This window comes from Sciurus vulgaris (assembly GCF_902686455.1).
Source record: "Sciurus vulgaris genome assembly, chromosome: 8".
NCBI lineage: Eukaryota > Metazoa > Chordata > Mammalia > Rodentia > Sciuridae > Sciurus > Sciurus vulgaris.
This window is the reverse complement of record NC_136468.1, coordinates 42008517-42025627: the sequence shown is the minus strand read 5'-3', so window position 1 is coordinate 42025627 and position 17111 is coordinate 42008517. Positions and strand designations below refer to the sequence as shown.

The 17111-nt window shown below is 32.5% G+C and overlaps 1 protein-coding gene across 4 annotated transcripts in view; it reads left to right on the top strand.

The window, feature by feature from the left end:
• PHF14 (PHD finger protein 14) overlaps positions 1-17111 on the top strand; it is a 198157-nt gene that overhangs the window by 42334 nt on the left and 138712 nt on the right. For all 4 annotated transcript variants that reach the window (XM_079152054.1, XM_079152051.1, XM_079152052.1 and 1 more), the window contains 4 exons: positions 1465-1624; positions 7111-7222; positions 12407-12544; positions 16593-16739. In XM_079152054.1, the coding sequence (XP_079008180.1) occupies positions 1465-1624; positions 7111-7222; positions 12407-12544; positions 16593-16739 (557 nt within the window). The remainder of the gene's footprint in view (positions 1-1464; positions 1625-7110; positions 7223-12406; positions 12545-16592; positions 16740-17111) is intronic.

The following is a 17111-nucleotide window of genomic DNA, read 5'->3' as shown; positions in this document are numbered from 1 at the left end:
TGATAGGATGTTAGGTATGGGAAAAGTGTTACAGGTTTTTTAATGTTCTTTTTTATGTTCCTATTTTTTCCTTTATATATCAAGAGGTATTAGGATATATATTGTTAAACACATATTACAGATAAGTTAACTAAGCCTCAGAGATTGTTTCTCTAAACTTATATAGCAAAAAGGTATAGATTTTTTGGTCTCTTCTGAAACGCTGAATAGGGAAAATTTCCACTTATTGAGATCCATATCTTTGTAACATTCAAAACCATTGTAAACACATTTTACATTTTTCCTTTCAATATGATTTGTGTAGATTACAAGTGTTATTCAGAGGTTTATTTTAATTACACAGTGATAGGAACATTTTCTGTATTTACTCATTTGAAAACAATGTGTACACGAAAAGGACTTTATTTGAATATGTTTCTTGTTTTACATGTTTACCCATGTGAAAAAAAATCTTTTTTTCCCCATACTTTTATTTATGGAAGAAAGGTTTTAAGATGTACGTGGTTGTTGATTAAAATGGCTTAGAATGTATAAAAAGTACTAGAACTTGGTCTAGAGCTTAGTAAGCTGAACCATTTCTCCGTGGGGCCAAGAAATACAGAAGAAGTGGAAGATGAAAGGGGCAAGTGAAGAACTTTATAAAGGTAACAATGTAGTGTGGGTCATTTTTCAGGGGTGGTGAAACTAAAGAAGAAATTCTCATTCACTACTGGTTGTTTTTTGAACTGGACAATACTGGTATTTGGGGTTCAGGAATACCCTGAAGTAGAGTCCAGAAATCATTCATAAGGTTGTTTGTAAGTGATCTAAAACTCTGTGTAAATATTTGCCATTTGCTTTGTATATTCTTTAAAAATGAAACTGAAATTTTGCTTTCTTTTAAACAATGAACTGCTGTGATTTGCCCTGGATTTTGCTGAATGAAGTTAATAAATTTGATAGCCCCTTGGAGCCTTTATTATTTTGGTAATTGTTTATCTTATGTGGGTAAAGATTTTATCTAGTTTTAAAGAATTTGTTTTAAAGAAACAGATTTCCCGCGGGGGGAGTGGGGAGGGTGGGCGTATTGGGTAGCCCATTGAGAAACTTGGCTGACTATGTATTTGGTTTGTATATACCATGTTAGGTGGGAAAGTATTTAAAAAAATTTTTCTTTTTTAGTTGTAGATGAACACGACACCTTTTATTTTATTTATTTATTTTTATGTGGTGCTGAGGATCAAACCCAGTGCCTCACATGTGCTAGGCAAGCACTCTAACACTGAGCCACAATCCCAGCCCTGGGAAAATATTTTTATAAAATGGTTTTACTGGGCTTCAATATCATTCTTATAAACCACTTTTTTTTTTTTTTAAGAATTTTTCTTTATTTCCCCTCTCTCTTTTGTAATTTTATAAACATAAGTTTAAAAAATTAACCCTATTCAGTCATAACTGGTTTTCTTTTTCTTTTTCCTGTTTTAGGTTGTTATGGAGTTGATGGAGAGAGTGACTCTATAATGAGTTCAGCTTCTGAAAACTCCACTGAACCTTGGTTTTGTGATGCCTGTAAATGTGGTGTTTCTCCCAGCTGTGAACTGTGTCCTAATCAGGATGGAATTTTCAAGGAGACAGACGCTGGAAGGTTGATCTCTTAATTATGTTGGGTTCATATGTCTGCCTTATAACATGTCTGATTTGTATTTTTCTCTTCTTTTATTCATGATTTCCTGAATTTCACACTTCATTTGATTGCTTCTTTGCATCTTCTTTGAGTAGAATAAATGGCCATCAAGCTACAGATGGAAGGGAGGAAGAAAGACCATTTTGGAGTATTTGATGTATTGGTCTTTGTATCATCCCATTTATTTATTTATTTATTTGGTGCTGGAGATTGAACCCAGGGGCATTTTACCACTGAGCTATATCTCTACCTTTTTATTTTTTGAGACAGGGTGTTCCTGAGTTGCTGAGGATCTCTTGCTAAACTGCCCAGACTAGCCTTGAATTTGGTGATCTTCCTGCCTCAGTCTCCATAGTTGTTGGGATTATAGGTGTGCTCCATGGCACCCGACTTCCCATTTAATTTCATTAATGACGTTATGAAGAGGCAAGTAGTAGAGTTTCCCAAATTGTAGGGGTAGTACTTGAGGCCTTATTAGCTCAAGGTCACAAGCTGGTGAATAGTCAGACTTGAGCTCAGATATGTCTCACTGCAGAATATACTATGCAGTGACTTAAAAGGGGAAAATTTAATGTAAAGAATTGTTAAACTATGATAAAAGAGTAAGTGTTAGATTAAAAGAACTCTAAAGAATACCCTGTGGGGCTGGGGTTGTGACTCAGTGGTAAAGTGCTTGCCTCACACGAATGAGTCACTGAGTTTGATCCTCAGTACCACATAAAAATAGATAAATAAAATAAAGGTATTATGTCCATCAATGACTTAAAAAAAAATATATATATATATATAATACCCTGTGGATGGAAGAGATTATCTAAGGATTAAATTTGAAAAATGATAAAAATTGGAAAAATAAGATCAGACTTTTTTTGGAGAAACTGTAGTGATAGTCTCCTGGATGCTAGAAAAATTTCCTCCTTTGCCTGTTGGTTTTCAGTTCTCGGCAAGTATGTGGCTAGGTGCAAGTTGCAGGGGGAGCTGCACTGTTTGAAAGCCTGGGTCATATGATATCTGTTAGGAGAACCACAGAATAGTGATCTCCATGTTGGGTCATGGCTGTGGGACTGAGGAGTGGTTGGGGCAAAGCAGATGTGTTCTATGTATTCCTGCTGAGAAGCTGCTTCTCCCATACTCTCTACCTTTGAGTTATGGTCACTACCATTGAACTCTACAAAAGAGAAATGAGGTCTACTTCCAGAGCAGGTATCGGAGTATGAATTTGAAACTGAAAGGAAGTAACTTGATATCTGGCACATTTAGTCTCTTATGCTTTTTTCTCTTCAGCCACACTCAAGGTTATTATCACATTTGTGCAGTTGTCCTCAAAATAGTGTTGACATCATTTGTGCTTTTTTCCCCCAGGAGTTTGTCATTTGTGGCATGTGACTTAAATATGAGACTAATTCTCAACCTTTTGTGTTTTGTAGATCACATTTTTCTTCCTTCCCTTCCCCCACAATATGAGAGGGGGTGCTTAGGTTTTTATATTTTTGTCAAATAAGTTATATTTCAATATTTTTATTAAATATGGTTAATATTTTAACAATAAAACAGTCTATAAGAATTGTCACTAAAACATTGAAAAGGGTATTACACATTTTGTCCTAAAATAAAGGATAGACTTCAATAAATTGTACCTTAATAAAAAATTTTTTTTCTCATTTTAACACTAATTGGTGGGCAGATCCCTGAGAAATGTTGTCATGTAAGATTCCTGGGATAGCCTAGGATCTACCATGGGATCTTGGGAAACTCTTATGTATTAATGTCTGGAAAAAATGATAAAAAATCTTACTGTCCTTCTTTATCACATCCAAAATTAAAAGATAAATGATTGACATTGACATGAATTTGTGGTCTGTATCAGAGAAATGGGCATGATTTTATGTTTGGTCTGACTTTGGCCTAGATTTGGGGACTTAAGTAAGCATTGAAAGTATATGCTTTTAAATTGAGTACGTATATTTGGATTCTGATTTTTTTTTTTTTAAACTAACTGTGGTATTAGGCAAGTGCTTTAACCTTTTTAGCCTCAGTTTCCTAAACCCTGTTGTAAGGATTAAATGAGATGATTCATGTAAAACAACAGTTTCTGGAACATAAGTGGTCAATAAATGTCTTCTTACTCCTCCTACTCTTGCTGCTGCTGCTCTTAGTGCTTCCTTGTTAGCAGTATTGCTCCACTTTTTTAAGGTAATTAGCTACTGCACAAATTGTTTCTGGTTACTCTTCTACTCCTGAGAATTCAAAGTTTGGCAACAAATTGTGAAAAAGTAAGGCAGCTTTGGAAAATTACAGACCTGCTTCTTGGGGAAGAGAATTTGTATTATCATTTACTTTTTTTTTTGTTAACAGTTTAAAAGTTTTATTGAAGAGCTGCCTTTTCATGCTTTCATAATCTACAAAATTTATAAAGTCCCTTCTGATGTGGAAAAGGGAAACCTCTTCAACCATTGAGATTTATGAGAAATATTTGTATTAGCTGTTGTGAATATTACATGTTTAAACACCTATCTTGATTTGCAGCCTGGCAAAAATTCTTGTATACCCTATTTGAACACTTTGTATTGATGTCCACATTCACATATAAGCTACAGTGGAAATTGTACTCCTTTATGTATTTTGTATGATGTAATATCAATTTGATGCAGGACATAAAAAGCCAGGAAATTGGACATACCTTTTGATCTTCTACCTTTAAATGGAAAGCAGGAGCAAAGAAGAGTAATGTGTAGAAAGAATGAAAAAGGCTTTGGAATTGACTTCTATTACATGGCCTTAATAAGACCTTTTCCTTCTCTATTCTTGTTGGGAGCCATAAGTTCTACATACAAAATGATGTGATATAATGTGAGAAAATCATCAGAACATTCTAGTTATTAAATTTTTATTTCATTTTCTAGGGAGACCATTTTACCCCTTCTTAAATGATCTTATATTATTGATTTTCAGAAATATTAGACATACTTCCCTTCTTTAAGTCTTTTGTTAGTTTTCTTCTATTATGAAATGAAAATATCACTCTGAGCCCCATTCCTTGATTTTTAAAATAATTGTTGTGGTGCAGAAGACAGTATTGAATTCTTTAGGTCTTAATTCTATTACTGACTAACCTTGTTATATTTTGAAATCATTTAATTCTTTTGAATCCAGTTTTTTTTTTTTTTTAATTAAACCTTTATTTTTGCTGACTTAGTTTTATGTGGTGCTGGAAATTGAACTCGTTGCCTCACGCGTGCTAGGCAAGTGCTCTACTATTGAGCTATGACCCCAGCCCCTTGAACCCAGTTTTTGATATGCAAAATGAGATCAGTCAGCTAGTCATAGGAAACTTTTTTTTGCGCGCACACATGCATGTGTTGTGTGTGTGTGTGTGTGTATAACTAGTGTTCTCTGAGAGAAGACAACAAACCAGACACTGTGCTGCAAGAATCACATGCATGTTTATAACTTTCAAACTGCTTATGGACTGCTCTGTGCCTGATTTACTTACTAATTGATTATTGAATGAAGGAATGAAATAACACACTGGAAATGAATTTATTTTATATACTAAAAAGATACTACATACAAAAAGTATTTAAAAATCATTGGATTAATATAGTTTATGGTCAGAAATGAATCTTTTGAGAAACATTTCTACTTAGTCTGACTTATTAAAATATATGTGTTTAAAGGATCTAGTAATGGTTTCTGTTTAGAATGACAATTTTTATTATTTTTTTGATGATTTCATGTGGTGCTTGTTTTCTGCTCTTTTCACTAATCAACATCTGTCATCATAGCTCCAAGCAAAGGAATGGTAAAGTAACAAGAAAGATTTTTATGTTTTGATTTTATTTGTTTTAATTGCAAAGTATATGTTGCTAAACACATGAACAAACAGTACTTACTGGTATTAAGAAGAACTGAAATTGTCTTAGTGATTTTTCACTGACTTTGATATGTACTTTAATAAGGTCTCAAGTTGGTATCCTCACATGAGTGGTTGAGTGAAATGGTACACTTTTGTGCCAGTCACACTGAAATGGCAGTTTAAAATCTGTAGTACTTGTGTGACTTGTTCTAAAACATTTTAAGAAGGTCAGTATGAAGCAAGCAGCCAGCTGTTGAGTTTATCAAAGATAAACTCCTACGGAGTACAGCGACATTTAATGCATCAGTGGAGCATGAAAAAACTGTACAAATTAAATTGAGAAAGCAGCTGCTTGTTGAAGATGTGTATCTTCATATTGAACTCCATAGGGTGCATTTGGGAGGTTGGATTAAAATCAAGAAAATCTCAAAGCCTTGATTTTTTTCCTAATAAAATAATATTTTTAAAGATTTATAATTATTTTTCTCAGTGTATCTATAGAATGATTCTTAGTCCTTAAAACTCATAGTGTACCACACAACCAGACCATGTAGTATTCACAGACTCTCAAAGTGTGGTAAAGCAGAATTTGTTGTTAATATAATCACAAGGTTAGTAGAGATTTGCCATCTCATTTGTACCCTTTTTCTTACAGAAGTGATACAGATATGCTACCTAAATTTCAAAGATGTTGATTCAACATTTTGTTTGGCAAAACGAAGCAAATGAAGGATACTTAATATATTAAAAATGCTTCAGAGTAGTTTAAAAAATGAAATCAGAACCAACTCTGATTTTTTTTTCATTGTATTGAAACTGAACATTTTTTTTGAACTTTTTTTTAATGCTATAGCATCATTAAAAATACACAATGGGGCATATACATTTTAGTACAAAAATATGTAACAGGGCATATACATTTTAGTATATAGGTGGTATAGTGAACTGATGAGCTGAGTGAAAATGTGACTTCCTTATGTTGTTATAATTTTGTTCTGTACCTTGTTCTAGCAGTGAACTTTAACCTGGCAAGAAAGTCACATTGTAAACCAAAACTGTTTTAAAAAGTGTCCCTTAAGGATTACCCAAGATCATTTGGAAAAGTGTAATATTAGAGAACAATTTCATCCAATTACTTCAGAAGAACTTCACAGTTCTTCACTTAGTATCTTTAATTCTTAAATTAGGATCCTTAATTCTCCAAGTGCTTATAGTAATGAATTTGAATATCTTTCCATGCATATGAAAGCCTTGTTTTGTTTCATTTGAATGGTAGTTTCATGCAAATATTTAAGATAAGTGCAAAGTACAGTGAATTTTAAGTGAAAGGTAATTATAGTTGTTAAATCTAACTTTTGGTTGAGCTGCTGGAAAAGTAGTGCTTATTGCAGTACTTTTTTTTTGTTCCAAACTGCTATTATTCTGTAGATGTTCTTTATTCAGTTATGTGTCTGAAATTAAGATTTTTAACATCTGATCACAGATTTTTTTTCAGTAGTATTTTAAGATGGCACATATTTTATATGTTTTTTTCCATGTGAGAATTTCATGAAAGGATTTGATAGCAAAATCGTATTTTCTCTCCTTATAGATGGGTTCACATTGTTTGTGCTCTGTATGTTCCTGGGGTAGCCTTTGGAGATATTGACAAATTACGGCCAGTAACACTAACAGAAATGAACTATTCTAAATATGGTGCTAAGGTGAGAAAAAGTATTTTGATTATCTAAATGAGAAGATTTTTACTTGTTAGTTTCCATGGTTTTTTATTTATGTTATTGCTGACTTCAAAAGTGCCTATTAGCAGTCATGCTATATGATGAGCCCTTAACTGAAAATCATTTATTATTGATAGTACTTTCCCACCAGCACTAATAATGTATTAATTCTTCCATGTATTGTTAACTTAGAATAACCTGTGTGATAAAATGATAACTGATACTACTACTGTTTCACTGACACATGACATACTTCCTAGTTCACAGACCACAGTGTTTATAATCAGTTGGATCAAATGTAATCTTAATTTCTGACTACTTTTGAAGTGAAATTTATCAAAATTATGTAAAAGAAATAAGCACCCTTTTTAATTTAATTTTCAAGAATTTATTTTATTTTTATTACTACATAACCTTCTGCTTAGTATAACTCTCAGCCTTGATAGTTTATAAAATGACTTTTGTTAATCAGACTCTAGGATTAAGATCAAAGTGCCTACAGATGGAGTCTAGTGAGGGCTTGTTCTCTGCTTCAGGGATGGTATCTTGTTGCTGCCTCCTTCTATGGCAGAAAGGGGCAGCCTCTTACAAGGCCACTGAATTCATTCATGTGGGCTTCTCAGAAGTCTCCACCTTTTATACCACATTGGATATTGGGTTTCTACATAGGAATTTTGAGGGGACACCAACCTTCAGATCATAGCAGGACTTTATGAATTGTTACATTTTGGAAATAGTGAAAATTCAGAAATTTGACAGTTTCTGATATTATATCTGGAATATCCTCCTTGGGCTGTAACCCTTCTTGCAGTCTCTATTCCCTTTATTCTGCCTCCATTCCTATCCCAGTATTTTTGTGCTTCAGTTTAGGTAATTGGGATAGTTCAAAAACTATCTCAGAATTAAACCACCAAACCCTGAATTCACTTCTATGGGTGTCAGTATAAAATTACTGTCACTTCTATGGGTGACAGTATAAAATTACTGTCATGTTACTTCTCTGATGCATTTAAGTATAGTTCAAAAAACAAAACAACAACAACAAAACAACATTTTGTTCAGATTATCTAGTTAATGAACATTTCTACACATTGTCTAGTTCACTCAGCTTGCAAGTTGAAGTACTACTTTCTTTTTGATAGCACCCTAGAAAAGACTGGTTTAAGTAATTTTTAATAGTCCCATATATAAATCTAGAAGTGATTAAAAAAACCCTTAAATTTGAAGATCATTCTTTATTTGACAATACTTCCTATGCAGATTTAACATTTCAAATAAACCTAATCAGTTTGATTCTCTCTCTCTCTCTCTCTCTCTTTCTCTCTCTCTCTCTCTCTCTCTCATTCTCTCTCTCTCTCTCCCCCACTCTCCCCCCACTCCCACTCCCACTCCCACTCCCACTCCTCCCTCCCTTCCCCTGGACAGAATTGAATCCAGGAATGCTCTGCCTCTGAGCTCCATCCCCAGTCCTTTTTTGAAATTTTCTTTTGAGGCAGGGTCTTGCTAAGTTGCCTGGGCAGGCCTTGACTTTGGGAACCTCCTGCCTCAGCCTCTTGAGTAACTTGCATTATAGGTGTGTGCTACCATACCTGGCTGATCTCTCTCTTTTTATAAGGAGAGAGAACAAATTGTAATGGAGTATTTCAGGGGCCCTTTGGGATATCCCAAAGTTAGTTCAAGGCCAAAAGAACTTAATTTAGAATTTCATTTTGGTAAGTTGTCAAAATGCCAGAAGTAAAACACTTGAGTAAATGGGATCACAGATTACTTTGAAGTAATACCTAGTTATCCGAAGGGATAAAAGATTTTATGTGCACATACAGAAAGTTACATAACTAGAAAAAAAGTCTTGGTTCTTTTAATAGATTGCTCAATTTTTTAAATCAAAGACCTGTTAAAAGACAATGTGAAAGGGAATTATTTTGATAAGACTAAATATTTTTGGTTTCCTAGGTAGATTACTGGAACCGTGAAGAAAAATCTTTCATAATTTATTTTTTTCATAATTTCTTATTAAGTACAAACTGCTACTCCAAGAAAACCTTTTTGATTTAACAAAGAAAAACTAATTCTAGTTTTGCATCATGATATTGTATTTTTATATTGATGCTCAATTTGAAAAACTTGAATTTCCTTCAAATCTGAATAAGCTTGATCACATATAAAATTCCTTTCCCAGAATATGTCTTCTACAAACCTACAATTTTCTTATATCCATTCAATTTTTGTCCTGTTCTTTGCCTCCTTTTCACTGTAGAATAGTCATTCAACAGTAGTACAAAACTTAATTTCCTTAATAAAACAAATTCCTTACAAAAACACATCTTTCACACCTCATAGGTTCATTAACTAAAGCAGTTTCTTATTATTTCTAGTTGTAATTATCACAGATTGATCAGAATTCTTAATTAACTTTAATTTCTAGTGTAAACCAGAAAGTAAGCAATTGTGAATTGCCTGTCACATACTAACATTCTTCAGCTTAACACTCATAATTTCTAGAAACATGTGCTTCCTCATAATGTAGTTTTTCAGTGTGGCATGGCATATGTTTACTAACAGACCCACATATTTTTAGTTTCATTATACTAAAAACCAAAAGTAGATGCATTCATGTTTGACAATTAATATTTTAGTATTTTATCTTATCCAGAAATATCTAGATATTTTGTGAATATTCATCTTTTAACTCCAAGGGTCTAAGTTACCAAAGAGATTTGTGAAGCCATTTTTAAGTCGATTTATGACATCAGTGACAGCCATGTTCAAGTTATTTTCCAATTAGCTATCTTTACAGGCCACTTTCAGGAAAGCAAACATTTAAAATGTTAAATACATGCAATTTTTGTTTTCCTGCTGTGCTTTAACTTACTGATAGCTGTTAAAAGACTCTTGCCTTTTGTAAGGAGTCTTTTAGAAACGTAGTTTTTGATTCATTTAATCTTTTAGATGTTTCTCATACTGATCAACAATAGCATCCCAGTGTTTTTGAGTCTTTTTGAATCATTACTTTTCTAATGCATCTTGCTAGTGAATAATTTTGTCAAATACCTATCATTCTAAATTGCCCTTAATAAGGAAAACACACCTATTTTTCCAAATATACTTAGGCTCTAGGCTTGTTACTTTTGTAAATAAAATTAGCTGGTATCTCAATTTGACTCCCAGACTCCTTAGATTCAGAAGCCATTTTCAGAAGGTACCTAACTGGGACCTTAATAGACCCATTTTCTTTGGATTCAATCTGATTCTGAATCTAGTCTGATTAATGAAATCCATAAAGTTAAAGAGGTTGAAAACTCCTTTGCAAAGCATAAATCTGAAAGGAATTCACCTATAATCCCCAGTTACAAACAAGAGAACAGTGGATATGCTTGTCTGTCTTTACCTGGTTGCTCATTCTTTCTGGGGATTGCTAGAGGTTTTCTTTAGATCCCACTTCAGACAATAAAAATTGTTAAAAATATCTGGATAAAATAAGTTTCACCTGGTATATTTGAGCATTAAAAGATTTATGAATTAGGCAGCATTGAAAACCGGAAGCAGTTCGGAGAGCTCTGTTTTAGCATTGTGAGCTGAAGGCTTAATGAGGAAGCAAAAGAGTTACTTAATGGATTGTAGCTGTGCTTACTATATGGATGTGAATGGGATCTAGTAGAAAAACCTCAAGTTATATAACTAAAGGTTAGTTTTCTTTTTGGTGATTGACTGAAACTCTGTTTTTTTAAAAATCTGTTTTCAAGGAATTTTTCTTTACTTGGGTAAGGATTTGGGATACAGAAACAACTCAAGCTTAATGATCTCTCTTGCTTATTTTGCTTTAAGAAAGTATCATTGGAAAATGAAATTGAAAATTATGTATTCTCTAGCTTATCAATAAAATCAAACACTTTGTTGTTCACATCTATATCCAGAGCGTTGTTCTTATTTTTATTTATTGCTAATGTTTAGCCTGTTGCTGTCTACCCAGTGAGTAGTCACTATTTTTTTTTCGAACAGTACATTTACTGTATGATGAAACTTTATTTTCATCTTTGCATGTTTCCTTCATATTTAGTTTACTTAGAATATATACACTGAACGTTACTTATTTGTCTATTGGCAGTTTTTCATGGTTTAGCAGGTTTTTTTTTTTTTTGTTTTTTTTTTTTGTACTGGGGATTGAACCAAGCCACATCCTCAGCTCTGTTTTGTATTTTATTTAGAGACAGGGTCTTGCTGACTTGCTTAGGATCTTGCTGGGTTGCTGAGGCTTGCTTTAAACTCACGATCCTACTGCCTCAGTTTCCTGAGCTGCTGGGATTACAGGTGTGTGCTGAGGTGCCCAGTTTAGCAGGTTTTTTAAAATGAAGATTTTTGTTACTAGAGCAGTTTATATTTTGAGACTAGTTTCCTTTCTTTTGTTAAGATAGTTAAAAGTATAAAAAATAAATTTGATCAGAGGATTTTTAATAATTTAGTATTTAATACTTTTTATGGTTTTCCCTCTGAATAGAAATAAAGTAAATAATTTTCTGTGTTGTGTATCACTATTTCACCATATTATCTAAGATTACATTTAGTTCTTTTAAAGGTGTTTTAAAAAGTCCGTTATTTGTTTGATTGCACTTGGTTAGTGTTTTTGATGAATAGTCTCTTAATTATTTTCATTTTTCAAGCAAGATTCTGTTAAAAGTTAGTATAGGTTAATGGTAGGCTTTGAAGTAATATCGTCTTGGTTTGAAGCTTGACTCCTATTTTCTTTGTTATATGGGCAGTTGACTGAACCCATGTCCATCTTAATTTTCCTATGGGTGATAGCGGATATCTATTTCCTATGGGTAATAGAGGAGTAATTATAATTCACTTCTTCGGTGTAATAGTTGTGTTAAGTGATTATATATATTAATATATGTAAAGTGTTTAGAATAGTGCCTGGCACATATTAAGTCCTCATTTTGTTACTTGTTGTCACTGTATTGTTGTTATATAAGTTGAATTTTGGTTTATTAAAACTGTATGGCAAATTACCTTTTTCATAAAGTCTTGGCTTGCCTAGAGTTGTGGTACTCTGTTGATTCACAATTAGTATTTCTTTAGCATTTTAAATATTTAGTGTATATTTCAAATGAGAAATATCTTTGTTTTGGAAATATTTTTGCTGTGAGTTTTCCTATTGTTCTCTTATAGGAATGTAGCTTTTGTGAAGACCCTCGTTTTGCTAGAACTGGAGTTTGCATTAGCTGTGATGCAGGGATGTGCAGAGCTTATTTTCATGTGACATGTGCCCAGAAGGAAGGTCTGCTTTCAGAGGCAGCAGCGGAAGAGGTTTGTTTATTTAAACTGTAGATGGTGAATATATTTATAAGACTTCTCATGACTCTGTTCTGTTCTATAACAAGGTATAAAGCATAAAAGAAATTTGAAAATTTATTTTTAAAATCTTTCTTACATCAGTGTTATAAAACTTTAAGAGTAAATGTCTGAGTTTTGGAAAACATTAAATTTTTTATGAGATCTAACAGATAACATGATGCATAATCCCAGGTGTTTTAAAGCATTAAAATGTCAGCTTATTTTTTATGAGAATCTGTAGATGTATTTGGGTAATTATCTCCTTTGGGTATTGTTACCTTTTTACCATTACTTTTAGTTCTGTTGTATTCCTTAAAGGTTTACTGGCATTGGATTAGGCAGTTATTTGTTTTTGAAGTATATTTTGGAAACCTCTTAAGATTCTTTCAAGGAGTGTGAGATTAACACTATATTTATAACAATATGAAAACATTATTTGCTTTTTTAAATCCTGCATGAGTAGTAGAGATTTCCAGAGATTACTCACATATAACAAAATAGCATCATGAATATAGAAACAGTTTTGAGAATCCAGTTATCTTTTATGTTATCCATCTAGACATTAACAAGCATTGCAAAAATAAAAAAGTGCCTCTTCTCAATTTTTTATGTTATAGTTATTTTAATAAAATATGTATTTATGGTAAGAGACTTATTTTAAAATTAATGAACATTAAAACATTTCTCAGTTTTAATTTCTCACATAATAACTATCTAAAAGTATAACTCACATAAATTTTAGGGGATCTGCAGTAGTTTTTAAGTGTTTCAGAGTCCTGAGAGCAGGTCCAGTTGAATTTTTAAGCAATTTATACGTGCCTGATTGTTTACTTAGTAATTTTTACTGTGTATTCATGATAATATGTAACATGTAATATGTAAATCTATTCTCCTTTTTTTTTTTTTTTTTGGTTGGAAATGGACACAATACCTTTATTTTATTTATTTATGTGGTGCTGAGGATTAAACCCAGTGCCTCACGCATGTGAGGCAGGCACTCTACCACTGAGCCACAACCCCAGCCCATGTAAACTTATTTTTATTACGTTCCTCTTTTCATTAGGTGAATTTTCAATGTCAAATAAAAATATTTATTATGCTTGTCTTTTTATTAGTACATTTCTTTCATATTCAGGAAACAAGCAAAGATAATCTGATGAAAAAAGTTTATTGAAAAAATTAGAGGAAGCTATTTATATTTTATTTTTATTTAAGTGGATCTTATGGGAATATTTTATTTTTAATACATGTATCTGTCTTAATTCCAAGCTCTGATTCCGAGAAGTTGTAACTTGATTAATTGATGAAGGATACTGGATGAACATAGTATTTTCACAGCTACTGGGCAGAACAGAGTTGTGATTCTACAATAAGTTTGTGTGGATTAGTCACAGCTATTGCTTTCGATGATGGACAAAAGTACAGAAGGGTTTAGTGCAGTATAAGACTCAGATACCAGATAAATTCCCATTGAATACCAGTATCAGAATTTGCAGGTTAAGTTTAGTTGTCTACTGGAAAGTTGAGCTTTGTAGTTACAACAATTATTTTGTAGTCATTTCTTTTCAGACTTACTGAGAACGTAACTTTTTATACTGTGGTGGTTTGGGTCCCTTTGCATTGAGTTATATACAATTCTTTTTGGGAAGACAAAGATCTTTTGAGGGAAATGATTTAGAACATATTTACATTTATTTTTGGTTTGTGTTATACAGATAATTGGAAAATAATAAAGGTTTCTCAAAATTGTTTTAAGAAAGTCAAGACTTTGAATTAATATCAATGAAGTTTGCTTTTGACAGTAATATTTCTGTTAAAAGGAAAGTCATGGTTGTTTGTACTTAGTTGTAGATCTGTACATTGGGATTCATGGGATGTAAAAGTATTTTTTAATTAAGAAACATTTTAGGACTGGGGTGTAGCTCAGTGATAGAGTGCTTGCCAAGCATGCACAAAGCCCAGGGTTCCATCTCTAACATCACCACAAAAGTAAAAAAGGAAAGAAGAAAAAGAAACTTTCATATTAAAATGGATATATTGCTTGTGAGCATATCTTGCCTTCTCTGTCAGTTTTATATTCCCTTTATCCTTTCTAGGAAGTAGTTTTATTTTTAGAGACTTACCAAATTGGATTTCTTACTTTTTCCATGGCAGTTTTATACAAGCAATTTAAAGAAAGGTTGAAAAAATAGTATGAATACCTCAGATTCATCTGATGATATTGTACACCTTACCACAGTTTTTATGACTTTTCATAGCCTCCTGCCATAGTGTTTTATCACAACAGTGAGGAACCATTTTAAATCTTTATTCTTTTTGACCCACTTTGTAAATATTCCAGATTATTTTAGAAGAATAATAGTCAAATCATGTTATGACACAACCTGTATTACTGAAAGCTGTTGAAACCATGTTATGACACATGTTATTTTAAAAACTGTATTGTAGCACAGGTTTAGTTGTGATGCCTGGAATTTATAATACTCTGTAGTTAGTCTTAACTTATGGTACCATGTAGTTAGTCTTAAAGTTACCTGCATTCTATCTAAACCTACATAGTACTTTCTTCTGTGATTAAAGTACAGTTTTGCTACTATTGAACAGTTGTACTGTTATACAGAAAATTTTCTATGAAAGTTTTATTGATTTTTCCCACAAACATTGAAATCATTCATGAACTAAATTTTTAGGGCTCAACTTTAACTGTTGAACTGATGCCTCAATACTGCTAGGAGAACTAGGATTGGTAGGAATGAACTCTTGGTGGGGTTAAAAAGTGAAAGGTAGAATTGGATATTTTAAAAGTATTTTACAATTATTGATTTATACATATTTTGTATGAAAGATTTGCCAGCTTTTAATAAGTCTGATTTCTAATACTTTTTTTGTAAAATCTGATGCCAAAGATTAATTTTGTTGTCCTGGATAAAGTTATTCACTAGACTATTATTATTTGTTAAGATAAAAGATAAATATAAATATAGTATTTTCATGAAAGTCAAAGAAACTGCTAGATGTTTAGTCACAGGGCAGCTTTTCAAGGTCCTGACTGGGAAGTCCCTGGCAGAATCTCCATAGGTGAGACTCCAAAGTTTTATTCTCAGTGGGGTTCTTTAAATACAAGTTAAAACACAGAAAGCTGCTTTCTGACAATCTGCGTGACCTAGTGAACTCCTCAAGGACACTTCATCCCCCAAATGAAGGGAGGGAGTGATATCCTTGAGATAAGAATGTCTCTTGAATTCTCCCGAGTGAGCCAAATCCACCTAGAAGTCAGCATTCTTTAGATGTTCCATCAAGGGTGTACAAAGGTCATGACAGATACATGGACAGGAAAGATCTTTTAATATTTTCCTTAGTCCTTTACCATGAAAGAAAGCTATGTTCCTATTCAAGATTTTGTAAAAGATATAAGGGTATCCCCAAATATTTTATTGATAGGGTCTGGCCTTTTTAATCTGTTTTTGCACTGGGTAAGATCTGCCCACTTAATCTGTGTTGATTAGTCCTATATTGTTGGCATTTATTGTTTTATAGTATTTATCTATATAACTTTAATGTTTACTGATGGTTTCCACCTAAATTTATTAAAATCTTGTTTGTTTTAAACAGTGATTTTTTGGTAAAGAATATACAAATATACCCAATAATATGTAATATTTGATTTCAACATTTTTTAAATCCTTAAGGTTCTTTATTTTATTTTTTGTGGTGTTGGGATCAAACCCAGGTCCTCGTGCATGCAAGGCAAGTGCTCTAATACTGAGTAATACCCCCAGTCCTCCACAAGACCCTTTAAATTAAAAAAAAATGTTAATTTGAAGTCAATAATTTGAAGTGATATATTGGCTTAAGTATCTAAAGTAATAATCTTTATCATAGTGTATGAAAATTACTTCCACAATTTATTATAGAAGTAACCAACACTAGTAGATTCTTCATAAAGGAAGTATTGTTCTTTTGTGTTTTTTTAAGTGACCCATTGGAGTAAAACTGTTCATCCCTCCCCCTTTTTTAATAGGATATAGCAGATCCATTTTTTGCTTATTGTAAGCAACATGCAGATAGGCTAGACAGAAAGTGGAAGAGAAAAAACTATTTGGCTCTGCAATCTTATTGTAAAATGTCTTTGCAAGAGAGAGAGAAACAACTATCACCAGAAGCACAGGTATGGGAATCATGCCAAAGGCATTTTGTTCCTTTTACCATTATAAATTTCAGATCTTGTGTATGTTTACCAATGATATGTAACGTATAATTTTGAATTCAGTTAGTTACTTTAGTGATCTGTGATTTAAGGTAAATGGTGAGTAGAGTTAGTTGCTGAAGATTTTGCTCCTCATCTTGTCAACACAGCTGCCATTCTAAAGTATATTTCCTAAAGAAAAATGTGGCAAAAATTACTCTATCAGTGCAATTTGCTTTTTCAGTCTGTTCTAATGTACATTTATGCATAGGATTTGATCAATTTGCCCATTATTTAAAATGTATTTTTTTGTACTTTAAGTAAATCTGTGGAGACTATTGCTGTTATTGAGGA